This window comes from Nelumbo nucifera, chromosome 3, assembly GCF_055504915.1.
Source record: "Nelumbo nucifera cultivar China Antique chromosome 3, China Antique-T2T, whole genome shotgun sequence".
Lineage (NCBI taxonomy): Eukaryota > Viridiplantae > Streptophyta > Magnoliopsida > Proteales > Nelumbonaceae > Nelumbo > Nelumbo nucifera.
The window spans coordinates 33,056,060-33,083,981 of record NC_142651.1 but is presented as its reverse complement, the minus strand read 5'-3'; the positions used below and the strand labels follow the sequence as shown (position 1 = coordinate 33,083,981).

General features: G+C 37.4%; 1 protein-coding gene across 1 annotated transcript; it reads left to right on the top strand.

Moving 5' to 3' along the window:
• Positions 1-1,047: 1,047 nt before the first annotated feature.
• LOC104592016 (pyrimidine d) lies at positions 1,048-24,582 on the top strand. The gene is made up of 11 exons (XM_010251160.3): positions 1,048-1,576; positions 2,347-2,429; positions 10,428-10,751; positions 10,948-11,203; positions 18,032-18,112; positions 18,216-18,323; positions 18,450-18,479; positions 21,224-21,361; positions 23,247-23,284; positions 23,571-23,670; positions 23,870-24,582. Exons 1-11 carry the CDS (start codon positions 1,442-1,444, stop codon positions 23,942-23,944), a joined length of 1,368 nt encoding a protein of 455 aa, XP_010249462.1. The 5' UTR covers positions 1,048-1,441; the 3' UTR covers positions 23,945-24,582.
• Positions 24,583-27,922: the final 3,340 nt, after the last annotated feature.

Sequence of the window (27,922 nt, the reverse complement as noted above, 5' to 3'; positions counted from 1 at the left end):
TAAGAGTATAGACCAACCCAGTAATGTCGAATCATCCTTTATGCAACATTTATATATTACGAAGAACTCAACCACCACCCTTAAAATGGTGGGGTTAATAATGATAAAATTGCCATAGTTAGCCTCAAAGCACGTTGAATAAATTTACTTTACCTATTTTCCAAAAAGAAAAGTATACTATTAAAAAGGTTATACTTTTAGGGTTTTTTTTTTTTTTTTTTTTTTCGGATTTTAAAAAGGGGGGAAATTGGTAACCAAGAATTTCATGTTTATTTATGCGGGGATCAGGGAAAGTTTATTTTTTTGGGTAAGTGGTAATTGATACCCATCTCCTAGGTGAGTAAATAACTTTCCCACCTAAGGAAAAGTTGCTAACACTTGAAAGGGACAAAAATATCCCTTTTAATAATGGATTTTTATGTCTAAAATGGTTATTGCAGTATTTACATGAGAAATAAAAGAACATGGATAAACGCACTTACTCCGGTAAGTGTTTCATAAGAAAAACTTTTCAAGTAACTGCATTTACCTGTATAAATAACTTACCGAAAAGCAAATGAGGCCTTAAAAGTAGATAAAATTCACAACTTAAAATACATTAGATGATAAGAAGCTGCACTTAAAGTGTTATACATTAAAAAAACATTTAATGTAAAAAAGAAAGGCATAACTTTTATCTGGGAAGAAAGTTTAGTCCATTACATCACCCAGCTACACTTGCCACAATGATATTAACTGATAAAAAGTTTTAGAAGCAAGCAAAATCATGAAAAAGCAAAAATTTCAAGAACATAAAAAAGTGATGTGGCGTTAAAAACATAAAAAAAATTGATATCTGAAAAACATAAAAAAGCCTACCCATGAATTTGCCTTCAAAAGTGATGTGGAGTTAATAAATAAAAAAAATTGAAAAACAGAAAAACAGAAAAAAATTAAAATAAGGATTTTGAAGGAAAGGGTGATCCATGGACTTATATATTATATAATATAGATTAGAAGTTGGATTTGTCCTACTTATAAAAGTTATATCCATCCTAACGCTGAGTCGCTGACTCAATCTTTAAGCCAACTCGGGTTGGTTGGATTCGGTCTAGACCAATCTAAATTGCACACCCGAGATGGTGAAGTGTCATCTGCTGTGCTCGTCGAGCAGAGACGCTAAAGCCTACCCTCACGTTCAAACCCATACGCCCCCTCTCTCCATCTTCTTCATTGCTACCGCAAGACTTGATTATCCGACAGGCTAATCGACATCCTCGCATTCCTCTCTGTCTTGTGTTGCCTTCCTCTCTGTTTTGTTCTACATCAGCGTCGCCATTGAATGAAGTGAGTAGAAGAAGAGGGAGGGTCTGATACCTCAAAGAAGCTTTTTCTTCACTTGGTATTCCAAAGTCGGAGCCTTTCAGTTTTTTTTCCTAGTCGAGAGCAAGAGGAGCATCGCATGGCTGCAAGGGCTTCAAGGAATTTCATCAGGGAGGTTTTGTACAGAAACGTGAGATTTGGAGCTCTCGGTGGTTCCAGACATTCGAGTTCGTCTGCCGGAACTGCCCCAAAGATCCCACATTTCTCAAAGAAAGTATGAACCTTTTTTTATTTTCTGGACTTTGGATATGCATGGCTTTGTGTTTCTACGTGCCTGTATGTTTTCAGTTCTCAGAATTGTTTTATAATATTTCCTCCAATATGTATACACTTGGTTTACTTAGCTTTTGTTTAATCTAAATATCCATTTTTCTGATCGGTTTCAATATCCAGTCTCCCAGAATTGGAACTGATTTTGATACTTAGTCCAGGCATCGGTTTTGAAATACGCGAGGTTATGGTTTCAAACCGTAGCTTATTTTGTTGGGATTTTGCAAAAGAACTATGGGCTGTGGTTTGATCATAGTCACTCCCATGATTCATCATTTTAATAAGGCTGCATTTAATAAGGCTGCAAAAGAACTATAATTGGTCTTGTAATAAGGCTGCATTTGAATCATGAGAATGGATTTAGATTTAAATTCGTTCCTATCCTATTGATTCTCTGTAATTGAAATCACCATTTTCATGTCATTTGAACTCAACTAAAATACAGATTTTGAAGGCTAAAAATCTGCATTTTTCTGAGTTATTCTATGCCACAAGATGGACCCAAATTACAGAATATAGAAGGTTGTGGAATGATTCCAATTCCTCCACTAATTCTAATTGTTTACTGATCCGAACACAGCCAAAGGATTGTGTTTGTTAGTTTGCACTTGCTATAGTTTTTGTTGCTAAATTTGTTTAACATTATTGCTTTAAGTTGTATGAAATGCCCATTTAAGTTTTAAATGTGTTGTTCTGATTCTCTTTAACTTGTAGGGAAGGTTATTCACAGGAGCCACCATAAGCCTGGTTATAGCCGGGGGTGCATATGCAAGCACTGTTGATGAGGCAACGTTCTGGTATAATATTTTGGATTTTTGAATGATACATGTCTTTAACTTTTATGAACAAATTTTCTGTTTCTCTTCTGCCTCTCCCTTTTTCTATATTTTTTCCTTTGTTGCCCTATAAATGGAATACTGTAAACAATGCCTTCAATATATTATTGGTGATACCTATCTTTTTTTGATCAATGACAAATAACAATTTCATTAAAACATGATTAAAGAGAGAGTACAGAAAAGGGGAGATAAGCTCTCATAATCCTAAGAGAAAACTACCAAAATTACATCTTACATATTACAATTACAAATGAGCCCAAAAAAGAGAATCCCTATTCACCCCTTGTTTAGCTAAACCATCAGCAAAAGAGTTGGCGCTTTGTTTAACCCATGAGAGTTTAGTATCAATGTCCTTTGTCAGCCATTTGAATATCTTCTTTTCATTACTGTAGTTCCAAAGCCTGCTCATTTTCTTCCTCAACCATCCCACCACCACCTTAGAGTTTCCTTCTATGACTGATTTTCTGATACTCAGCTCTTTAGCTGTTTGAGCTCCTTCCAAGGCTGCAAAGATCTCAGCTCGCAGAGAATCTCCTACACCAATCGGTGATACCTATCTCAAATAAAAAAATGGTTTACTAGGATCTCTTAAGCCAACTAAAGTTTTGAAGATGCTGGACTAGTAGACAAATGGCTGAAAAGTCTTCCATAGAAATCAAGTCTGAGGTTTCCGTGAATATTCAACGGAAAGCCAGGGTTATTGGCTAGGTTTAAGACTAGTTTTAAGGGCTAAATTGCAGCAACAGACAACAGGTGGTTGTAAGCAAAACAGTATAAAGGACCAACAGGATGAAACAGAAGGAGAAACAAATGGTTCATAAATGAACAACTTTGATAGGAAACTGATCATCAGGCTGCCAACTTCTTTTTTTTTTTGTGAGTCTTAGCTTAAGTGTTCCTAGAAAAAGGGCTGGATAGGTACAGCATAAATTTAGGATGATCTGTTTAAGGAGAGAATAACTTTCATAACTGACACAATAAATGGATAAAGGGAAATAGCAAGAGAATAAGAGGGGAAATAAGAGATAGGAAGGATAATTTACCACTGAAGAAAGAAACAATCAAACATTTATATGAAAAATAATTCTTAAAATGATGACATAAGTTCAGAAAAATAATATTCAACCAATTAAGTAAATACCTGTTGAGTTTATCTATGTCTTTTCTATCTTCTAGCTCTGACTTCTCTAGAATAGTTCATGAATCTTGTTATTTTTGATTCATTGTAGGTAGTTTTCTTAACAATTACTCATGCTTGGGCGGTTGCTCCAAGCAAGTCCTTTTAAACCCTCTAGTCTTGTAAGTTTGGGAGTTTAGAATTTTGAATTGAATATAGTTGAGCCTAGGTTTTCTTAAGAAGGAGTTCTTCTTGTATCTTGATCTTATCTCTTTGGTGGATTCCTTAGAGTAACAAGCATCCCTATTTGAGTTTTCCTTTTGTGTGTCTCTCTCCTCAACCCTGTTGTTGTGAACATTTTGTATTAAGTTGGTATCAGACCTTTTTTTTCCAGTATTAGGCCCAAATGGGTTCACAATGGCTTATGGCTTTTTATTAGGATTGTTGGGAGGCTTTGAATGATGACCTATATGAAGTGTTTGAGGAATTTTTGTCGGAGGAATAAACTTGAGGACCAATTCTACCTTTTTTGGCAATAATTCCTAAAAAATTTAGTGCTTACCATCCTAAGGATTTTAGATCCATTAGTTTAGTAACAAGATCATTGCTAAGGTATTATTCCTTAGGATAAAAAAGGGTCTTCCCCTTCATCTGACACACTTTCAAGGGGCATTTGTGCAAGATACACATATCACTGATCAAATCCTCATTGCAAATGAATGTGTGGAGAATAGGAGAAGATTAGGAAAGAGAGGCTATGAGTGCAAGTTAGAAGTAGAGAAGTCACATGACTCAATTGATTGGTCATTCTTAATTGAAACCATAAGTAAGGAAAGATTTGAGGAGGTTGATGCCATTCAAAAGGAGGTTGTCGAAATCACTGCTAGGTATTGTACTTTGAACCATTTGCTGCCATTGTCCTGCTCTCCCCCTCCGGCGTTTGATGTGCTGATGTCCTCAACAAAATCATGTTCATTGGAAGAAACCGCAAGGTTGGTGACCAATAAAGATGATGAAGAATGGATGAAGGGGTTTGACACCGAGCATCTAGAGAAAGAGGTATGTACCCTTGTTATTGTTAGGCCCTTGGTTGAGAAGACGGTGGGGGAGAGTCTTTCAGTGGAACACCACAGGCGCCAGAATAGTGAAGTAGGGGGTTGGAAGTAGGAAGAGGAAGGCTGTGGAGGAGGGAAGGGGAGACAAGAAGGAAATAGTATATAATAGGAAAAGGAAAAGGAAAATAGGGGACATTGACATCGGAATGAAAAGGGAGAAGGGAGGAGAGGAGCATTGGAAAGGTTGCTTAGAGGAACAAAGGGGGGAAAAAGTGAAGGGGAACAAGGGGTATGTAAGAGTGGTTTGGAAATTAATGCTTTGGTTGAGAAGGAGGTGGAAATGGGTAAATCTTTGGGTTTGTTTTTCTGGGGAGGGGAAGATTTTGCAAGGAGGGCTTTTGTACAGTTCAAAAAAGCCAGGAGGGAAGACAAGAATAAGAGAGAGGAAAATCTTTTAAAGAACAGAGGTTGGGACGAAGAAGGGGGGGGAGGAGGAGGTGCTGGAGAAGATATGTAAGGAGTTGGAGTTCAACTTTATCAGGGGTAGGTAGGGGATTAAGGATAAGGATGGTGAGTGGGAGTGTTAGAGGTCTGAAGGAAAAAAAGAGATTAGTGTTTGGGAGCTTAATCAGACGTTTCAGACCAGGCAGTTCTTTTACAGGAAACAAAATTAGAGTCATTCAACATGAACCTGAAGGAAGAAATTTGGGGTGGAGGCAGTGGGGAGTGGTTGGGATTGGTTGCTAAGGGTCTTTAAGGGGGTGTTGTCCAAAATTATCAAGGTGCCAGTGGCTTTAGTCGGGCATTATGGCTCAGATCAGGTTCTACTGCTCCCTGAGTTTGAACAAATTAGCAGATCAGACTTGGGGGGGGGGATCTTTTGGAATGTGCTTGAATTTCAGATTTGTGACGATCATTTTTGCTTTTGTTGATCTTTAGTTGCTTTGTGTCGAAGTGGTACCATCCTGTCACCCCTTTGTAACCTTTTTTCTTTTTAATAATTTTTTTATTACTCTTCATAAAAATGGTGTAAGTGGATGCAGATTAGAGGTTGTCTTAGAACATGCCACCATTCGGTGGTAATTAATGGGATGGTGAGAGATTTTTTGGACATTGTAGACAAGGGGATCCTCTATTTCCTTTCTTTTTTCCACTCTTGTAGCTGATATACTTAGCGGACTTATTTCTAGAGCAGATAATATGCACCTTTTTAGGGGTTTGAGAGTAGGGAGAAATGATATGGTGGTCATTCATCTACATTTTGCTGTTGATATTATCATTTTTTTTTTGTGATGGTGATGATGTATGATGGGCTAGAAATCTGAGATTGGTGGGTAAACTCTTTGAGAGGATTTCTAATCTAAAGTTTAACATGGAGAAGAGTCTTCTTGCTGGGGTTAACATGGAGGAGGGGGAGGCAGCTTTGCAAGCTGAGATTTTAGGGTGTCCGATTGGAAACTGGTCAATGACCTATTTAGGGCTCCCCTTAGGTGCTAACTTGAAAGTGAATACTTTTTGGAAGCCATTGGAGAGGGTATCTAAGAAGTTTGCCATTTGGAAAAGGAATTACATCTCCTTTGGATGAAGGGCCACTTTCATCAAATCAACACTAGCAAATCTTCCTGTCTATTATTTATTGGTTTGTAGGATGCTACAAGCCATAGTGAAGTGGATAGAAAAGATAATGAGAGATTTCTTATGGGAAACAAGGGATAGGAAGAAGGATCATTTGATTAGGTGGGAGGTGGTATTGAAAGAATGGTAAGATCCATCGTATGGACGCCAAAAGGGTGCGGAATGGGTGGGCGAATTTAAAAAATTTCTTACCTTTCTTCCAACTGGGAATCATATTCCCTAAATTTAGAATACACTATTCAAGGATCTGATTTGAACCAAAACCGAACCAGATCTGAACCAAAAGAGAAGGGAAGGGATATACCTGATCCGGAGAAACAATATCTCCCAATGTCGGTGTTCACGCCCAAAGAAACTCCCAAGAACCGCTCCCACTGAAGATGACATAGTGATAATGAAGCATAACCAACAGTGTTCGTCCCACGAACCAGGTCTTTCTGAAGAACTCGATGGAAGCAATGAGCACCACACACAATCAACCTTTCAGCAAAGATTGATATCAAGAACCTTTCTTGATCTTTCCCTCATAGAGAAAACGAACTGGCAGTAGATGGCGGTGGCTACTGGAGGAGAGAGCCAGAGCAGAAGGTGGCGAATAGCTTTCTTCTCTCTAGGGTTTTCTTTGAGATCCTATCTCAAGATGCAGTGTGTTCTGCGAATACCCTTAAGGTTCGAATTCCTGTAATTCGAAATTAGGGTTTCTCCTCTTTTCTTAGTGATTAAGAAACCTCCTAATCTCATTAGGAGTTATCCTAATCCAAATCTGTATTTGTATAAGGAGTCTTCTTAATCCTATTTGCAGATTAGATCAACCCACTCCTGATCTTATCAGGAGGTTACCAGATTCAAATCCTAATTTGAATTTGGTCTCCATGAGTGGATAGGGTTAAGACCCAATCCTTTTTGGCTTGACCTAACCTCAGATCCGCCCCTTTAAGCGACTGATCAAATCACCCTAATTCGAAATGGGCTTTAGGCCCAATATGCATCAAGTGCTCAATGGGCTTCCAAACTACTGCCTAGTTGGGCTTCTTTGTATGGCGTGGGACCCAAGCATTGATCTACACATCAGCCACATGGGTTCGGCCCAGCCTCTGTTACAAGGCCTAGTCGAATTCACTAGAAAGCCCAGTGAGCCCCTTGAGTCCATCACATGGACTCTATGGGCCCAACACTTACACTAAGTGGTCCCTGGGCCAAGCCATCTTATAAAAACACAGGGACTGTGGGCAGATGCAAGATTAGCCCATCAGGTATAACCCTAAATGGCTTTACACTTAACCTCTCAGCCCTTATGATCAAAACACTGCCTGACAAGAGAGGACTCTCCCTCGACTGCAAGGCACAGTGTTGCACTCTCCTCTAGGATGGACCCCGGGGATTAAAACCTTTTTGCAAACGAGTTGAAACCGTACACATATATATATATCATTATAAATATATTTTGCAAAACAAAATTCCAACGGTTGAAATCGACTACCGGCAGTTTTTGGTTTTCATCAGAGAGAGTGCATCCCCGATCATTACCTTTGTCCAACAAAGGGGCTGATCCTGTCACTATGATCACCCACTCAGATGGGTTCATGAACCATCCCAACATACCCAGGTTTTGACCCCCTCTAAGGATCTCACTGATTGGCATATCAAAGACAACTCAATCCGCCACCTAGTGCAGTATCATAATCGAGTGTAGGGGTCAGGTGTAACTTTCCAGTTTTGCCCACTCATCACCAAGGTCTAAGGCAATACTGGAAATCTGGTCCGGTTCAAGGTTTCAAGTTTAACCCTCACTGCATGTACCTTGGGTCTCACCCTGGCGGCTGAGACAAGCCTCCCCAATCAACTTGGTGGCACATCAGTGTCAGCCTTATCAGGATAGGTCTCCTCAGATCGACCCACTTGCTGTGAACATTTTAAACTAACACTAGTCTCATTAAGTGTCCAGTTTAAGGGTCTTACATAGAAATATACCACACAACATGAATCAAACATGCACTTTATTCATTTACATTAAATGTCTAAAGTACATAAAAACTGATTGGAGCTAAGGGCATACAAACTATCTAACAGGTATGTAGGATGAAATAGTAAGGTGAATTGGGAATAGGAACATAGGAAAGAAGAATATGGCTCTTTTGGAGAAATGGTTATGGAAGCTACCTAAAAGAAAAGGAGAAGCTGTGGCACAAGGTGGTGGTTATTATTCATGGGCTCTTGGATGATGGTTGGGACTTAGGATCTGTGATTCTCTAACAAGTCTACTATGGCCTCTCCTTGGAAGGCAATCATTGGCTTTAATCCCTTGTTCTCAAATTATACTAGGAATGATGTTTCATTTAATGACAATATCAAATTCTAGGAAAATCTTTGGGTTGGGGATATGCTTTTAAAAAATGTGTATCCTTCTTTATTCTCTCTTTATAATTTCGAAGGGAACCCTATCTCTAAATTTATTGTCTCTTTTGCTTCCTTGAAGGGGTTTGGTTGGAATTTGGGTTTAGAAGAAACTTTAGAGAGTTGGAAATTCATATGGGTTTAATAGGATTTGGATGCCTCGTTTCTTTTTTTTCCAAAATCCTAACACTCCTTGGACCCCCTGTGCAGTCCTTTCCTATAAAGGAAGTGTGGTGTAAACCAATTCCCCCAAGATTGGGATATTTGTCGGGAAGCTTTTCATATGATTATACACACATTTGACCTCCTTCAAAGGAGACCTAATTGGTATTTGTCCCCTAATTGGTGTATGTTATGTAAATCAAATGGTGACTTGTTATTAATCTCGTCCATTTGTTCTACGTATTTGGGAATGGTTTTTCTCTTGGTTGCAGGTGGAATACTCATTCAAGTTGTTTGCTTCATCAACCTTTACATGGCAAAAAAGAAGGGGAAGAATCATGTGGAGATGTACAAGGGCAGCGCTAATGTGGACAATTTGGGAGGAAAGGAATGCAAGACTATTTGAAGATAAGGAGAGAACTGAATAGGCAATCATTTAAAGTGTTTCAGTAACGGTGGTTATTTGGGTGAAGACTTTGGAGCTATTTCATCTTTCTCTTTTGATGATATTATGAGAAACTGGGCAGCAGTAGTGTGATCCTCATCAAAGAAGGAAAAGATGGTCAAATTGTGGACAAAACTGGAAAGGGGCTTTGTAAGCTGAATTTTGATGGAAGCATTCTTGGGAATCCAGGACCTTCAGGAATAGGAGTCTTTAGGGATAAAAAGGGCAATATCATCGCCATGTACTTTGATCCAATTGGAGTGATGGACTCAAAAGAGCAGAAATCATGACTGCAATGTATGGAATAGAGAAGGCAGTGGAAATGAATGTGGAAAAATTAATTTTGGAAGGTGATTCAAAGAATATGGTAAGCTGGTTGCAGGATGAGAGGAAGGTTCCATGGATTTACAGAGATGAGTTTAAGAATTTTCAAATGGTTGGCAAGGAACTGCGGTTAAAGGATACATGACTTCAAAGGTCTGCTAATAGTTTGGGTGATTCACCTTGCAAAAGCAAGGGGTAAATAGAAATCAAGTCTTTTGGGCTCAGTTATAATGTAATACAAATGGGAAGAGAAAGAAAGGGCTATGCTCTCTGGGTTTATATGCATATGTGAGGGGTAATCAAACTTGTATGTTCTGTTTTATGAATTTATAAATAATTAATTTACTATTGCTGATAAAAAAAATATATGATACCCTGAATGGTGCTTACCTAGGACGATAGATACTCAATTATTTAATATCAATTATGTTGTATGAGAATTTCTTCAAAATTTATCCCAATAACGATGGATTGTATATAGGAATCATTCAAGAAGAAAAGTAGTCATATAATTTGATGTGTACCTTTTCTCTAGAACAGTATGACACAATGCATTGTATTTATTTCAAGAGTCCGATGCCAGAATGTCTGAGACCAATTAATGCAGCCATCTTAGTACATAGCCAAATGTGGGCATTACATGTTACAAGTCTATCAGCAGGTAGATTATTGTGCTATTCTGTATCGAAACAATATCTGAAGTATCTTAATCTAGTTGCTATATAATGCTCTTTTCCTAATTTTTCCCTATATAATTGTCATTTGGAATCACTAGTTTGTTCTAGTAGTTATATTCCTTGTCTTACTTATTCCTCTTTCTGCAGTGGATGGCTATTTTCAGCAACAAAATTAGTGAATCCATTCTTTGCCTTATTTGACCCAGAGGTTGCTCATCGATTGGCAGTCTCAGTTGCAGCCCATGGTTGGCTTCCAAGGGAGAAAAGGCCAGATCCACCAATATTAGGGCTTGAAGTCTGGGGACGGAAATTTTCTAACCCAATAGGTCTTGCTGCTGGTTTTGATAAAAATGCTGAAGCTGTTGAAGGTCTATTGGGATTGGGTTTTGGCTTTGTAGAGATTGGCTCAGTAACTCCTGTTCCACAAGAGGGTAATCCAAAGCCTCGTATCTTCAGATTGCGGCAAGAGGGGTAAGCGTGTATGTTGTATTTTATTTTCTTTCTCGTTTGGACTAATATATACTTGTTTCATACATTGTGTACCATAGGTTGAGAATTTTGGAACTTGGTTTTCTTGAGTACTAGTAGATTTTGGTATAGTTACTTGAACTTGTTCAGATTCTTGTTTCTAGCTAATAAACTTTGATTATCTTCATTTTGTTGCCAGTGCCATCATAAATCGATGTGGGTTTAACAGTGAAGGCATTGTAGTGGTTGCAAAGCGTTTAGGTGCCCAGCATGGTAAGAGAAAGCTGGCTGAGACTTCAAGCACTATATCTCCCTCCAATGATGAAGCCAAACATGGAGGAAAAGCAGGGCCTGGTATCCTTGGAGTCAATCTTGGCAAGAACAAGACAAGTGAAGATGCTGCTGCTGACTATGTTCAGGGGGTTCATACTTTGTCACAGTATGCAGATTACTTGGTATGAGCTTTAAGCTGCTTCATTCTACTAGGCATCATAACACTGTTGTGGGAACTTGCCTGTGTGAGACATGGACACTGAACATATGAGATACTGATTTGGAAAAGTATTTACCTTTGCAATTTTTCATTCAAACAACCATATGCTCATGTCTATCAGTTGGAGTAAAAAGATAAATAATATGATTGTGCATGGACCAAAGATTGATTCACACCCTAAGAAGTGATCTATTGCAAGTTGAAGGGGCTTGAAGGGCTAGGGGTAGACCAAAATGGACATATGTTGAAGTAGTAGGAAATGATTTAAGTGTTCATAATTTAACAATGGATATGACACTAAACAGAATGAAATGATGAAAACGGTGAAACAGGATTCATGTAACCAATTGCATATAGTTGGCAAGTTCCCACAACAATGTTATGATGAAAATGCTTTCCAAAGCTACTAACCAAGCAAAAGCTTCCACTCTTGGGGGAATTGAATTTCCCAAATTTTTGAACTTTTTTTTTTTGGTAGAAAATCCTCCAACTTCAGAAGCTTCAATTTGACTCCTAATGATATTACAATATGCTATAAATTAGCTGGTTTCTTTCTTGCCACCATCTTGCATCACCTTCCAAAGTGTTTATTTTGTTCTTTCTCAAGCTTATTAAGTAGCAAGATGCATTCCTCTGTCTCCTAATCCAATAAAGGCCTTCTATAAGTCATGACCTGATCTCTTTCTATCTCAAAACATTGACTGATAGGGCCACTTTTTTTTCCTCACTCAGCCCATAAAGTCTTCAGCATAGATCACAAAACCCACCTGCCTCACTCCAATTATCTTCTAAAAAATCTTACTGTTGTACCCTCACCCACCCCTTGAACATGATTAGTCCATATGACCATGAAAGAACATAGTTCCTTAACAAAGTCTCACTCTTATATGATCCATCACCTCCCTTGACACACATAACCACCTTTCAACTTCACATTAAACAGATCAAAGAAAAACTACACCAGCCAATCCTGACAACCAGCTTCTAATACAACACACACACACACACACAAATAAAAGCTAATATCTCCCCACAACCATAATGAGAGACAGGGATACCCCTCCCTCTGCCTCTAGTGCTTCTACCCTTACCTCCAGAAAGCAATGTTAAGGTGCCATCCCTTAACTCTACCTTACAGTCAAGATGTTTCTTTTCCTTACCTCTACCTCTTACAACCTTTGGTTCCTCAGTACAACACTCATTATCATTGGCCTCATGGTGTGTCTTAGCAATTTCCACCCCAAGTTCACAAACTGTAAAGCTATGACGATCAGCCTCTTTTCTCTGCTTGGATTATGCCTCCTTCAGCTTTTGGAAACATGAAAATAGCCCTTGTCATGTCCCCATTGCCTAGAAAGAAGACCTCCGAAGATTTGGCCACTTGTATTTAGTAGTCAACTGCCTTCTCAATACGAAAGGGTTTGTCTATTTAAAGCACCTTGTCTAATTGGATGTCCTTACTCTCCCCTTTACTTTCCATGTTCACTTCATCTCTGTTTCTTCATTCACTATCAAGGCCAAGTGACAAATCCACTGATCATAGGTTGAGTTTATACTTGGGTCTAATAGCCTTCTTCCCTGAATCAAGGATCAAACACAAATTGTCTGAAGCAAGCTTATCCATGTTCACAGTCCCTGATGAAATTGACTCTGAGGGGAAGGAGTAGAAGACCTAGGAAGTGGCCTAGATTCCTTCCTTGTATTTTGTCCAGAAGTCATTCCCAACCAAAGACAACAAAGTGGTACCTGGAGACAAATGAGCTTAAGTATCAGCCCCCTAAACTATGCCATCTATCACCTCTTCTGTCCCCCTTGAGTGTGAGGTCCAAGAAAGATACCCCTTGTTTCTAAATTGCCTAATGTAAATTTGGAAAGGGCTTTTTCAAGACATGTATAGTGACCTTTAAAAATTTAAGATTTCTATTGAGTGTCAATGGGGAGTTATCTCTGAGGGACTGTGGGTGAGTTATCTCTTTGAAATGGTCCCTAACCATTTAAATCAAGATCACTGCCTCAACACTACGTGGAGGCCCAAGTCCATCCACACTATCCAGATTAATCTACACAACCATTTCCCCAATAGAGCTTCATTAAAGGCTCTAAAGCCTCTAATCCTTCTAAACCCTACCTATATATAAAAAAAAAACTTCTAAAATCTAACCCCATCTTCTTTGGCCTACATACCCTGTCTCATTTAACTAAATGAAACTTCTTTCCACCTCCACATCGTGCCCAAGGAAAATACCTTAGAATCTTCTTGATCTTTTCAACAATAGCTGCTGGCATTTTCAAAAGGGAAAGATGTGGTAGATTTGTTGGTAAGGTCTCCAGCTGGTTATAATGAAGACTTGGAGTTGAATCTTGCCTTCACCAGGGATTGGGGATTTTGGGGTCTGAGGGCTACCCTCCACCTCCAAGCTTGTATAGCCCATTTACTTGCCAGAAAATAGATAGTACACTCAACAAACCATCTATAACACCTATAAAAAGTGATTTGTTACAAGTTGAAGGGGCTAGAAGGACTAGGGGCAGACCAAAAAGGACATGGGTTGTAGTAAGAAGTGATTTAAGTGCTCGTAATTTAACAACGGATATGACACTGAACAAAACGAAATGACAAAACATAATTCATGTAGCCAACCCCATATAGTTGGGACAAGGCTTAGATCACATGATTGATAGTTTTTTTTTTTTTTTGATCAATACACTTGATTGATAGATTGTCATTACATGCATTATAGTTTCAATCCCCACATTAGCTTTTGTGCCCAGATGAGCTACCTTTCCACTTATCCCTGAGAGTTTTTGGTTATGTTTTCTTGGTCTTTGACTTCAATTTTCAAAGAATGAGAAAGAAAGGATTTGAGTGTAAATTGGACAGTGGAAAAGCCTATGGTATGGTAGATTGGTCCTTTCTATTGGAGATAACATGGAGATGTGGGTTTGGGGAAAGGTGGTGTGGATGAATTGAAGGATGCTTGAAAGCTTGTTATTTGGTTCTGATTAATGGTGTGGTTAAGGATTTTTTTTTCTAGCTAGCAGAGGAATAAGGAAAGGGGGTCCTCTCTCACCCATCCTTTTCACCTTAATAGCAAATGTGTTAAGTAGATTGTTTATGGGAGTTGATAGGATGGGGTTATTTAGAGGATGGAGGATTGGAAGGAAGGGTACAGTTGTAACACATTGCAGTCTATGGATGATACTATTATTTTTTGTGAGTATGGGGGACCTTCAAATGGTAAGGAATCTAAAATGAGTGGTGAAGTTGATTGAACATATTTGAAAGTTGACAGAGAAAGAGGTTGTTAATTTCTGTGTTACTGATAAAAAAACATATTTCAAAGTTGAAAATTAACTTTGAAAAGATTTTTGTGGGGGTAAAGTTAAATGAGGAGTCAATTGCAATAGCAGGTTGTCTATTTCTTCCTGGCCAACAAAATATCTAGGATTGCCTTCAGGAGATAACCCTCGAGAAAGTAGGTTTTGGAGCACATTTGTAGAAAGCTATGCTAAGAGATTGGCTATTTGGAAGAGAATCTTTATCTCTTTAGGGGGGGGGGGGGAAGAATGATATTGATAAAACCCACCTTAGAAAATTTGTTAATTTACTAGAACTCAATCTTTAGGATGCCATAGAGAGAGGTGTTGAAAATAGAGGGGATTATGAGGGATTTCTTGTCAAAGTCTAATGAAGGAGGGAGGATCACTTGGTTAAATGTGAAATAGTATGTAAGAGTAAGGGGCATGGGGTTTGTGCTTAGGTAATATAGGGAAGAAGAATATATCTTTATTGGCTAAGTGGTTGTGGAGATGACATTTGGATAGAGAAAGACTTTGGCATGAGGTAGTAGATAGAGTACACTGGTGGGCTGGCAATGGTTGGGACGCTGGTGTATCTAAGCGGGTTATTTTGGCTTCTACATGGAAAGATATACATGGAATTCTCCCTCAGTTTCTAAGTCTTATTAGGTATGATGTGTGTACTAGAGACAAAGTTCTTTTATGATGTCCTTTGGGTTGGTGACTCTACTCTTAAGGACTTCTTCCCAAGGAATTTGAAGTTAAGGACTTGGGGGGAATTGTGCTATTTCCTGGGAATTGAGGTAGCTCCATCTAAGCATGGCATTTTTATCTCTCAGAGAAAGTATGTTCTTGACTTGTTAGAGGAAACTGAAAAGTTGGGAGTAAAATGTACCGATACACCCATTGAGCTAAACCATAAAATAAGTGCAAAAAATGGAGAACCACTTGAGGACAAAGCTATGTATCAAAGGCTAGTTAGAAAACTACTTTATCTTTGCCTAACTCGGCCAGATATCTCATCAGTGTTGTCAGTCAGTACATGCATTCTCCCAGGACCACTCACCTCCTTGCAGTGGAAAGGATACTTGCTTACTTGAAGAGATGCCCAGGGAGAGGCATACTCTTCAAAAATAGTGGTCGCATGAAAATAGAGGTATATACAGATGCGGATTGGGCTGGATGTGTTGATGACAGGAGGTCTACCTCTGGATACTGTGCATTTGTGGGGGGGGGGGGGATCTTGTTTCTTGGAAAAGCAAGAAACAAAATATTGTTGCTCGTTCCAGTGCTGAGGCTGAATGCAGATCCATGGCCAATGGTTTTGCAGAAATATTATGGCTAAAATACTTGCTTAATGAGCTGGAAATTGATTATGAGAAGCCTCTGATGCTGTCTTGCGATGATCAAGCTGCAATTAATATTGCCCACAACCCAATACAGTATGATAGGATTAAGCATATCAGGGTGGACAGACATTTTATTCGAGAGCGAGTTGCATCTCAAGAAGTATGCCTTCCTTACATTGCCTCAGACATGCAGTTAGCTAATCTCTTCACCAAAGTAGTCACAAAATCAAATTGGAGACAAACTTACGCATGTTGGGCATGGCAAATATCTACTCCCAACTTGAGGGGGAGTGTAGAGATAGTTAGCAGCTTCGAGTGTGTGGTCCCATATCCACACTTAGGTTCTAGTGTGTGTGGTTCCATACCCACACTTGGTTATTTTTGTCCTTTTTTAAGTTGGGCCGACTGGCCTTGTTTATCCTATTTTATCCTTTTGTTTGAGTTTTATTCTAAATAGGATTAGAGTATGTTTTTTTTTTTTTTTTTTTTAATTCTAAGTAGGATTAGAATAATTCCTATTCTTGTAAGGAGGTTAATCTATACAATAAAAATTATGGGGTGGCAGAATCCATCAACCGAACCCCTCTCTTCTCTTCTCTTCTCCTCTCTTCTCTTCTCTTCTACTCTTCTTTTCTTTTCTGAATTACAGTAGAACAGAAATCTACTTGTTTTATTCAAGTGTTTCTATTAGTGATTTCCTAATAAACTTTATATTATTTGTCAAAAAAAAAAAAATCTTGACCTATGAAGTTCAACACTTTAGACTTACTCCAAAGAAAGAGACCCAACTATTGTCTACTTCCTAATAGATGTGCTCTTTGTAAAGCTGATGGGGAATCTGACTACCACCTCATGGTCTCTTGTAAGGTTGCTAAATCTGTTTGGGAGTGGGTTTTCTCCCGTTTTGGGCGTTCTTGGTATCCTCCGAAGACTGTCCAAGGTTTGTTTTCTCCTTCTTTTTTCAGTTTGCCTAAGAAGCAAGGGAAGACTATGTGGAGGTGTATTAGGGCAGCGGTTTGCTGGTCTTTGTGGGAAGAAAGAAACTCACGCATATTTTCTGTCAAGGAAAAAACTTTGGAAGATTTGTTAGATTGAATCCTCATAGGAGCGGTCCACTGGCTAAAATCTTTGGAGTTGTTTTCAGATTGTCCTATGGATGACTTACTAAGAAACTGGAAAGAGATTGCTTTCACTGTTAGATGCAAGAGGACTCTTTGTCTGTTCTGGTCCCCTCCCCCCTTGGGCTTTATAAAGCTGAATTTTGATGGCAGCAGTGTAAGGAATCCAGGGCCCTCTGGGATTGGAGGAGTCTTCAGGAATGAGGAAGGGATTGTTACTGCTTTATTCTCTGGCCCTATTGGAGAAGGTGACTCTCTTAGGGCTGAGATCCTTGCAGCGCTTTAAGGAATTCGAAGAGCAAAAGATCTAAATATTAGCCGTTTGATTCTGGAAGGTGACTCGAAGGTGGTGGTTAATTGGTTGAAGACAGAGGACAGTGGTTTGTGGAACTTTAACAATGAGAAAAAAACAGTTCTTATGGCTGGGTAGGGACATTGAGATTCAGTACAGCTGGGTGAAGAGGAGTGCCAGCTCATTTGCGGATGGGTTGGCCAAGCAAGGAGTGAATAGGGAGGCTGTTTTTTGGGCTAGTTTTTAATTTTCTTTGCATTCCCTGTGTTTTCTGTTTTTGGGGAGCTAAGTTATTTTATCTCCCTTTGTATTCTTTTCCCTTTATTCTCTTAATTTAATGAAGTTGATGTTATTGATAAAAAAAAAAAGTTCAACCTCAAAGCTCTTCGATGTGTTTTGATCCCAAGGGTTTTGAGAGAAGGAAAAGAAAGATTGATAAAAGAGGTTGCTTCTTTTTTTTACAATTACTTTCTCTAGGTTATGCTTTTAAAACTTTTTGTTCTTTAAATGCACTATATAGTCTCTATGAGTTGAAGTTCAATATCCTTGTGTTTCTTTTATTCTACATTTTTTATCAGTTTCTTTTCTTGTACATTGTCACTTTGAACAATGCTGAAAAATTTTCAAATGCACTAACTTGGGCTATTCTTGCATGCTTAAATATTTAATATTTAACCCCCTTCTGCCAGTATTTGTAGTTAAATAGTTATTGTTTTGTTTGTCCCATGCAGGTCATAAATGTTTCTTCACCAAACACTCCTGGTTTGCGTAAGCTTCAGGGCAGAAAACAACTGAAGGATCTTGTTAAGAAGGTTTGGTGCTTATATACTTGTTTAGCGCTTATTCTGCCTAATTCTTTAAATTGTGTAATAAAGAAAATTGTGATTCAGTCTGTTTGATTTTATTGTCATTAAGGTGCAAGCTGCTCGTGATGAAATGCAATGGGGTGAAGAGGGCCTACCTCCATTGCTTGTTAAAATTGCCCCAGACTTATCTAAAGAAGACCTTGAAGATATTGCAGCAGTATACACATATTTTCTTAACTCTTTTTTTTTTTTTTTCCTTCCTGCTTTTCCATGTGGAAGGTCTATACAATTGTTCTTGTTTTGTTTCCATATAAAGTTTCTAATTTTTCTTTTGTTGTTTTAGGTTGCTTTGGCTCTTCGGTTGGATGGATTGGTAATGTCTTCTTCAGAAGTTCAGTGTTTTAGATGATTGAATAACTTTATTGGTTTTCTATTAATGCTTTCTGAGCATATATTGTTGAGTTAGCTCTGCATTATCCCTGTATTCATCAAGTACCTACCTAGATGTTTGGTATATAATATTATCTATGCTATGGTCATATTTTTATCTGGTTTATGCTCTTTGTTTTGCTAAGGCTATTGTCATCAAATTGAAGCATTCTCAATGCTCTTTTTTCCTCAATGCTTTAGTTCACATTAACCTTTTAAGTGCATTGCTATCTGAATAAGGTATCCGTTCTGGATCCCAAGAATCTTGCTTCCATAAGAAGATATCAATCCAGGGGCCATCCATTATTTTTGTTGGCTAGCTAATTATGACTTGTGAATCTCCTTTGACTGTGCATGGTCATATCTCAAAGAGCATATCAGTCTGAGTCCTAGTACAACTGTACAAATCCAGTCCAATGCAGTTGCCTACACCAGTCTCACCAGAAAAGACTAGAATTGTCTCTGAAAGCATCCTGACTCCTGAAGGACTGGATTTCCAATTGAACAACCATTGGTGTCTTTATTCTCAATGCTCATCAGCTTGGTGATATTTTGAATGCTGATGAGCAAGGTTTAAAAGGCTAAAGGCATAGTTGAGGCATAATGGCCTAAAAAGGTGAGGCGTAAGCCTCAAAGTTTAAGGAGAAAGTTAATTAAAGTTTGTAAATTGATGAAAATAACATATAATCTGTCAAATTAAAATGACAGAAAATATATATATCCATAAACTAGAAGTTTATAAGCAATAAGTTTCGGCATTTAAGCATTAAATAAAATAATAACTAATCAACTAACAATAATAAATATTTTACATTCACGTAAAAAACCAATTTAGAAGAAAGGAGCCAACTTAGTTGATTTGATCTAATAATAATAATAATGTTATTATTATTAATAATATTATTATTATTATTATTAAAAAGAAAAAAGATCCATTAGTAGAGGAAATAAGAAAAATAACAAACTTGGGACATTACATTTAGAATAATAAGAAAATTCTTACTTGATTTATCAAAAAGAAATGAAGAACTTGATTAGTCCTTTTTGCATTGAACTCTCTTAAATACTAAGAAAAACTAATAAAATTTGATTTGCTGTATTGGTTTTTCATTTTTATTTGGCCTATGATTATTGAAGTGTTTTTTCTATGTGTTTAAATTATAAAATATGCATATCCATACTTGAGGCTTACGCCTTTTTATGCCTCAAGCTATGCCTCACACCTTGAGGCTTGAGTTGAGACTAACGCCTCATTCTGACAAAGGCTTAAGCCTCACATCAAAGTTGTGAACTTGTGAGGCCTAAGCCTTGGGGAAAAATTTGTGCGCCTCGCCTCAAAGTGTATGCCTCACACCTCAAGGGTTAAGCTTTTTAAAAAAATGCTGATGAGCATATTATGAAGTTCAATATCCTCCCTGCAAAAGGGGACTAGAAATGCTCGTAGGCTTCATTGTGGGTTATGGGACACTGTATGGACATTTTAAAATTTTCCCGGATGATCGAATGGCAATAAAATGAAGTAAAGTGGACTGTGATGGTTGGTCATGCTGTTATTTATACAAGAGTACCAAAATACATGAAAGGGCCATTATATCCTTTATTACAAAACTCCCTTGTTATTGCTATACTAACTTTTCCTGTTTAAATGTGCAAAAATCAAATTTACTTGGAGCAAAGTACAAAACAATTTGCAATTTTCTAGGGCACTCATTCTCTCTTCCTTTAACACTCAATGCAATTTGTGCTTTGCTGGTTGACAATGCTATGCATGAATTCCCCACGTATGGTAATGATTTGATTCAGTTGAATTAATCTTCCCATACGTGCTCCTTGAAGACAAAGTTACTGGCTGTTTTGCAAGGATTTGGGGTCGGGGAATATAGGTGTCCAAAATATAATGGTGGGAGAGGATTCAAACGTAGTATTGTGCTGGATGAGAACCAACAGTCAAGATTTACAGCAGTACAAGGACATAATGAAGGAAATAAAATTGCTTTCAAGGTAGCTGGAGGCTACCTGCCATAGGGTAACTAGATCGGCAAATTGTTTGGCAGACTCACTAGCCAAGCAAGGAGCAACTAAGGGTCAACTGTTTTGGTTCCAAGTGCAATATAAAGTAAAGTACATGGAAGGGTGCAGGGCACTTTGTAACTAGGATAAACAAGCATTGAGGTGCTAGAAATTTGTAACTCCATTTCCTAATTAAAAAAATGGCTGGCCATAAAATAGCTTCCCATGTGTGTTCCTTGTTGTTTCTCTTTCATTGAATGTTATTCGTTTTGATTTACATCTTTTTCTTTCATGTGAAGTTTCTTAATGTTTTACAGGGTGCTTATTTCCAAGGATAGCTAGGGACCTTCCCATTGATATTTATTTATTATTATTGAAATGTGAAAACAATCAGAGTACTGGACTTTTCAAATTCTTCTCATTATATAATTCTTATTTCCTTGCTAAAGTGAGAAACAATTATCACATAGATGAATGTTTTATATAGAAATATGTTCATGGTGGATGATAGTCTAATATTGGTTCTGTGATCTTTATGCCATAACCTCATCCTGACTGTTTATGGTGGTATATAATACAATTTATTTTTTGCCTTGCTTTATTTTCTATGTTGTTTCAAAGGAGACACATGTTGGCATTAAACCTATTGTTGGGTTTCTTAACAATTTAATTTCTCAGATCATATCAAATACAACCATTTCAAGGCCAGATCCTGTAAGTGCGAATCCAGTAGCTGAAGAATCTGGTGGCTTAAGTGGGAACCCTCTCTTTAATCTATCCACCAATATCTTGAAGGAAATGTATCTTTTGACAAGGGTAAGCTATACTTTGCACCTTTCTGGAACCTGTTTGTCAGAAAACTACCATAACTTCTTTCTGTTATAACAAACAAGAGGAAAATAAACCCCAATATGTTAAATGCCAGAACCTCTTTGAAGTTTGAAAATGGATTCAAGTAGATAGCTGATAACTTTCTGTTACAGTACAATCATGAGTAACCTATGCATCACTGTAGGTGGCGAACATGCTTTTGGGGAAGGTGTGCAACACTGCATGCATCACACACGCACACCTATGTAGAGCTTATAGGATAAATGTTTTGTTGATAGTGACTGATCTTTGTAGAGTAGTCTATTCTTTCTTAGAGTGCGAGAAAAATGTTTCAGAAAGTCTGATAATTTGTTCTCTGGTGGTCCTACTCCCTTGTTGAAACTCAAATTTGGTTCGTCCTCCCATTTGTCATTTTATTCTATTTCATCCTACAAAAAGAGCCCTCTCTGTAGTTTTTCTCAGTCCCATAATATTTGTGCACTATAGAAACAAATATATTGAGTTTTCTCCCTTTGCCACATTGTCCCTTCCCAAAATTTTAGGGAATTTTTTCCTTACATGGTAGCATCAAAAGTGGGAGGGCATTATTGGAAAATAACTTGGATCAATAAGGAGACAATGCATTTTTTTGATCAGTAAAAACAGAAGTAGATTTTGTTGAGTATAGAAAAGTGAATTTACATCAATTAGCAGCCTCAGCTATGCTTTTTAAGATTACAACTGTGCCCAAAAAACTGTTCTCTGCTAACCCCTTGTTTTGCCAATTGATCTGCTAGGCTGTTAGCTTACCATGGAATCCAATGAACTAGTAATTGTATATCTTTTGACAGCCTTCTAAACTTTTTGATCTCATTGCTAAACCACATGGACTCTTTTCCTCTTTCTCAACAAGCTTAGGATTACTTTAGAATCATCTTCAATTATCAGCTTCTGAATGCCCAACTCCACAGCTTTTTGTAGGCCATACAAGACTCCTTTCAGCTCAGCTCTTGTGGACTCCCCATCCCCAATTGGTTGGTCCTGAGAACATCCCCAGTATTTCTCTCCTATCATTTCTTATCACTCCTATCCCAGAAGGACCTGGATTGCCAAAGCTGCTGCCATCGAAGTTCAGCTTAAGAAAATCCAAACCTGATTTCCAGCTCACTACTCTTTATCCACATCTCTACCTGCCTTGAATTGCAGCCACACATTGCAATGTTGTATTGTGAGATGTGTGGCTGCAGTGTACTGTGGGTAGGGCATGAGTAGGAAATCTGGGTTCAAGAAAATCAACTACAGGTAGGACCCACTGTTCTACAAGTTTTTCTTGGAAGAAAGAGAAGCTGTAATCATCCCCCTCCCTCCCCCAAATTTCTGAGTACATCATCAAAAGTAAATTCAGAGAACACCTTCATCGTTTTTACCCAATTCACTACTTTAACCACAATGCCTTCATAAACAACTTCTACACTTTTCTTTTCCTTGAAAATTCTTAGATTTCTTTCCTCCCAAATCATCCATATCATTGCGGCCCTTGTGCATCTCCAAAGCATTCTCCCCCTTCTTCTTGGCCACCTGAAGGTAGATGAATCAAAGAGCCTGTCCAAACTGCTCGGAGTAGTCCACCTGCAACCAAAGAGCACAGAGATCCTATCCCAAATACAGCCAGCAAAGGCGCAAGAAATGAAAAGATGACAAGCAGTTTCACCATTAGAATTGCACTAGATACACCTATAAGGAGACAATACATTAGTAGGAGTGTACTTAAAATGTTAGGGGCTTTCAAGGATGACAATCTTTGTGGAATGCATGGAGCCTTTTTTGCATTAATTTCTATTTTGTTCCATTTTTTTCTAATGACTATTTGATTGTTTATTCTTCTATTTAGGGAAAGATCCCTCTCATTGGCTGTGGAGGTATTAGCAGGTGTGTATCAATAGTACTACCATATGTTTCCTGTTGACTAGTTAATTCTGTAAGGACCATTACCCAATATTGATCCAGCTATCCAGGGTCTTGGGAGGGGTAGGTTGGATGTGGAAGTTCCAGATTTTTTTTTTCCTTTGTACAAAGTGGCTACTCTCAGACTCAAACCCACATTCTCATGCTTGTCAGCCTAAGATTTTACCATTGCAACAAGCAATGGTCCCCTGTTGACCATTTAATTCTGCTAACTGAAATTTGTTGTAATTTGTAACTGCATCTGATTCAGTGGTGAGGATGCATACCAGAAAATACGAGCTGGAGCAACACTTGTCCAACTTTACACTTCTTTTGCCTACGGGGGACCTGCACTTATTCCCCAGATTAAGGTACTTAAGTTTGTTAAGGTGCAAGTGAATGGTAATCTTTAGGAAGTCTTTTTTTTGAATGATCTTTTTTAATGTTCATGTTGTTACATCTGAGATGTAAATGGTGCCTTTTAACTTAGGCTTTTGTAAATACATTCCTTTTTTGTATTTTATTTTTCTTTATTTTTAATGGGGCCCCTTGCATGTTTATATTCATCAGGCTGATCTAGCACAGTGCTTAGAAAGGGACGGTTTCAAGTCCATCCAGGAAGCGGTCGGTGCAGATTACAGATAATTTCATCTTTTTGACTGATCACTGAGAGGGAATTATCAAAGAAGTGTAGCAATATATTCAGAGAAGTTGGTATTTGGTTTATTTATTTATTTGTCAAGCAACTCCCTTCCCCTGAGCAGACGGGTGGTACAATTTCATTTCCTGTTCTCTGTTCCTTTTCTTGGATATGAACGTATTTACTGAATGATCAGCGGAAAATTTTGGATATTTGAGTGATGCAGTTTGGGATGTCCTGATTCTCAGAAAGATGCTGGAATTTGAAGGCGTTTTGTAAGGGGAGGCAAGTTATGATGCCATGACTATACTATTTACTCAAACTCCCAAAATAGGGGAGGCAAGTTATGATCCGACAAATCTAATGCACCAACCACTTGTAACGCAACCATGACTATACTATTTTAACTTTTTTTTTTTTTGGGTTTTCAATTTATCAGCAATGTCATATCACCTATTAACCTTGAAACAGCTGAAATCACCTAGCGCCTATTTGCCGTACCAGTGACCCTGAAAATCGATGTATCCTATCATTGATATTTTGAATTTGATCCAAACCACCTCTTTCTTGTAGTGGGTTGAATCGATAGGGTTGCAAATGTGCAAATAGATAAATCTAAAGTTGAGATTTGTTTATATTTGAATTTGAATCGGGTCTTATCCATTGAATTTGTATCAGATTTTGATCGAATTTGAATTGCAATCAGATGTTGAACATTATAAATAAATTAACTAAAAATGATCAAATATTATATATTATTTATATAATGAACTATAAATGTAGTGTTTTCAACTTACTATTGGCTTGGCCGGTTGAACCGTTTGAACCATCACTTGATTAGGATTCTGGGTCTGGTTCAGTCAAAGCCTGTCAGGCGGTAAAAAACCGTTGACTTGGTTAAGAACCATTTGACAAGGCTGGTTCAACTGTTCACCCATTTGACCTGGTCACTAGTAGGGATGATTATTTCAGCCCGGCCCAGTCTTGGGTCCACATCAGGCCCGCAAATTTTAGAGCCGGGCTTGGGCTTAATACTTCGGGCCCAGTTTGTATATATTTAAACTTACACATTTTGTGTATAATGTAAACATATGTATATATGTTATTCTACATTATATTGTGTATTTTATATATAAATATTATAGCATGACATGCATAATTTATTTTATATGTAATATTTTATATTATATAATGTATAAAATAAGTTTATATGCATGTTATGTCATTTAATATATAGATACGTGATGTTTTATATATGAGTGACATTGGCTCAGAATCAGGCCTGGCCTGGCCCGAGCCCGTATAGACCTGGGCTAGGGCTTATGTTTTAGGCTCGGAACCCTGGGTCAAGCCTAATCTATAGCCCTTATCATAAATTCAAAGCTCGGCCCGGCCCATGATCACCCCTAGTCACTGGGTTGTGGGTTACACACTCAATGCATGCAAACTTTTGAAGGTCATAATTTTGTACTCCAATGTCTAAATGTCTGATTGGGGTGATATTTTTTTTATTTATTTTAGGTAACTTTTCGAGATCTATGTGTCCCAAGGGGCCAAAAGCGCTTTGCACCACTATTTTCATGAAAAAAAAACCCTCTTTTGCCTAAAATTGCAAATATTTAATATTTTTATAAAAAATGAAAAACTGAGTTAAAAAAATAAGTTAAATATAAATATATATATAACATAAATTATACATCATTTATTAATAAAATATATGTTTACACACTTACACACACATATGTATATGTATATATATATATATATATATATATATATATATATATACCTTAAATACATGTGGGACAGTCTGATTTGTTTGACCTGGACGGTTGAATTGGTGATCCATGACCCGGAGGCAAAAACGGTTTGGCCTATAGATTGGTTTTTAAAACATTGTATAAATGACTTGTATTGTATTTCATGAACAAATTGAATTGGAAGTTAATTGTATGAAACTTGAACCTACAACAATCTCCTAAAAACATTACATTCAAATTAACTTTATCAATAAACACAATATAAATTCGAACTATGAATTAATATATTTAAATTGAATTAAATTGGATTATATTGAATCAAATAGGAATGGATACACATTTGATCCAATTATAAACAGACTGAATTCAGATTATTCTTAATGGGATCAAATTCGAATTTGAATTCAGACATGCTGATCCCGATTGCAGCCCTATAAATCACCAGTTGGCTATGATTTAAATGGGTTGGGTTGGATTAATAAAGGGTTCCCAAACCAAACTTTTAAGAGTAGAGGAAGCAGAGGAAAATAGAAAAGTGACAGTAAACAAAATTGACCCTACTGTAAAAAAAATCTTCATACCATACACACATACTCTCTCTCTCTTTCTTCTGTTTTGTTTTCTCTAAAATGGAATAATTGTTAACCTCTAACAATCTAACATTACTTGCACCTCAAACTCTTATTTCAATCCCTTCAATAATCTCTCCAGCTACGAGCAAAGTGGTTGAGTGAGTTCTTTCTCTCACATGCACATACGCAGACGAAAATTAGCCTAAAGGGTTAACCGAACAGTATTTGCTGGAACTGAGGTCTACCTAAAATTAGATTAGATAATTTTAACCAGTTGATTTAGGTGAATTTCTTAGGATTTTCTAATAATAATTATTAGAATTTTCTTTACTATTCAAGTATTCAGTAAATTTTAACTAGGGAGCTTTTCTTTGAAACAAGTGACATCTTTATTTTTAAAAAAAGAGCAACTTAGAAATGGATACACATATTGTCAAATAAAAGTTTTCTTTCTCAAACATGTGTCTACTGCCCACTCTTCATAAAAAGTAAGAATAATTAACTTCACTTAAAAAAAAAAGTGTTAACTTTGAATACATAGGCTATTCATGGAAAAAGGTATCTACTTTAAAATTTAAATACACTTTAAAAAAAGTATCTTTGTAATTCAATTTCCATATAAAGATTTAAATTACAAAAAAAGTGATAACTTTGGACCCATAAAAAAGTATCCATTCCAAAGGATATGAGGTCCATATTAATTTTTGTAATCCAAATAAAAAATCATTATATAGATTTAAATTGCAAAAAAAAAAAAGTGTTAACTTTGAACACATGATTACCCTTAGAAATAGAGCTAAAGCGTTCTTTAAGAAGATAAAGAGAGGGGCAACCGGGCAAGAAAATATTAAAATAACAACAATAGGCATTTTAGAGTTTTTTTTTTCAAAATTTAGAGTTTTCTATATTTTCCTCTTTTTTCTGTTGTATTTCTTGTATTATCTACAATTTTCTACTTTTTATTTATTTTTCATTTTTTGTTGTATTTTATCAATTTTCTTAAAATAATCTCATAAAATGACATGAGGCAGTTTAGTGTTTTTGTAATGTTTAGAATCACACATGACAATTACATGAGAATCTTTTTTAAAGTTGCCAATGGAATGCTAACAACAAGGGCAAAGTGCTGGAATTGGAAAGTTCGGAGTGGGTATTTGTTATGAATGAAGCCGAGTGTCAGTACCCCAAGGTGGTTGTTTGTAATTTACCCTTTTCTGAATACATATGGGGAAAGGATTGTAGGAGTGTAAATGGAATAACCCACCACGTAACACAAAAGGGGAATGAAGACTATACCCATAACTCATAGTGTCAAATAGGAGTTCAGACCTGTGCCCCACAGCACATCTCCACTGTGTATTGGGAACATCTCTCAATGATAGTATTAGAACCGATGATGTCATCATTGGGAGATGTTCTCAATACATGGCGGGGATGTGCTGTGGGACGTTGTGGGGCACTCCCTTGTGGGGCGCTGATGTGAACTCGTCAAATAGGAGCTTGGATCTCCTACCCACAAGGATCCTACATAAAGACTCCAGATCTCCTACCCACAAGAACTCTATCCACGCCTACCCACAAAACACTACCTCCATGCATTGGGAACATCTTCTCGGGCATAATAAAATGTAAGAGGGCAAGATGTTCCACA